The sequence below is a fragment of the Morus notabilis genome, unplaced genomic scaffold (genome assembly GCF_000414095.1).
Source record: "Morus notabilis unplaced genomic scaffold, ASM41409v2 Scaffold698, whole genome shotgun sequence".
Lineage (NCBI taxonomy): Eukaryota > Viridiplantae > Streptophyta > Magnoliopsida > Rosales > Moraceae > Morus > Morus notabilis.
Genome location: NW_010358448.1, coordinates 492250 through 493233, shown reverse-complemented (window position 1 = coordinate 493233; position 984 = coordinate 492250). Strand labels below are relative to the sequence as shown.

Below are 984 nucleotides of genomic sequence, written 5' to 3'. Positions count from 1 at the left end.
TTTTTAAAGTAATTTACTCTTAAGAGTGTATGAGTCAAGATTTTTACTCTTTATTCTTGATTCATAACCTATTTAATTAAATAATTACATTAATAAAAGGGTATTTATTAAAAATAAAGAATAAAAATCTAAACTCATGTACTTTTAAAGATAAATTCTTTATTTTCTTCTTAATCTTTAACGTTAATAATTAATAGATAGTAAGGATTTTAATAAGGGATGTAACCAAATGAGTTCAAATTGGATGAATCCAAAGCAGCTGAATGACATCACCGACCGTAAAAGCGGAAAGCCAGAAGAGTGGGCTTGAGCCCAAGAGCAATAGAATGGGTGTGGGTGGAAGCCCAAAACTGACATAAGGGAATGGATTTCATATCATATCATATTTGGGTAAAACCGGAACCCGAAAGAAGAGGGAATCGGTCATCAGTGCATCGGCAAAGCCCTACTACTCAGTCTCTTCGCCTTCTTCTTTGTTTCTACTTTCTACTGTGTAGCCTTAGCCGAAGAGGAGAGAGAAATAGAGAATGACCAAGTTCAGGAAGCTAGGGCGCCCCACGGGGCACCGCATGTCCTTGCTCAGGTCTCTATTCCAATTTTACGCTTTGCCTTTTCCTTTCTTTACTTTCTCTTTTTTTTTTTCTCTTTGGTTTTTCTGAAAAGAAAATAAAAATAAAAATTCAATTCTTGGTTTGTTTGGTTTGGTATAGAACAATGGTTTCGCAGCTGGTGAAGCACGAGCGCATTGAAACCACTGTTGCCAAGGTACTTTTATTCTTATTCTTTCCTCAAAATAATCAACAGGCAAGTTTAAGGAAGGATCTTAAATGTTAAAGGTTCTTCTTTTATGAAACTAAAAGTAAACTAATTGGTCCTTTAGTTGAAATTGATTTGTCTTTGGGATTTATATCTTTTTTATTTTTTTCATTTTTTTTTGCAGGCGAAAGAGATTCGACGTCTAGCCGATAATATGGTCCAACTAGG

The 984-nt window shown here is 34.7% G+C and overlaps 1 protein-coding gene across 1 annotated transcript in view; it reads left to right on the top strand.

Moving 5' to 3' along the window:
- The first annotated feature begins 430 nt into the window (after positions 1 to 430).
- Positions 431 to 984, top strand: part of LOC21403614 (50S ribosomal protein L17) — a 3059-nt gene continuing 2505 nt past the window's right edge. The window contains exons 1-3 of the mRNA XM_024161995.1: positions 431 to 583; positions 711 to 765; positions 941 to 983. Coding sequence (XP_024017763.1) covers positions 528 to 583; positions 711 to 765; positions 941 to 983 — 154 coding nt within the window. The 5' untranslated portion in view covers positions 431 to 527. The remainder of the gene's footprint in view (positions 584 to 710; positions 766 to 940; position 984) is intronic.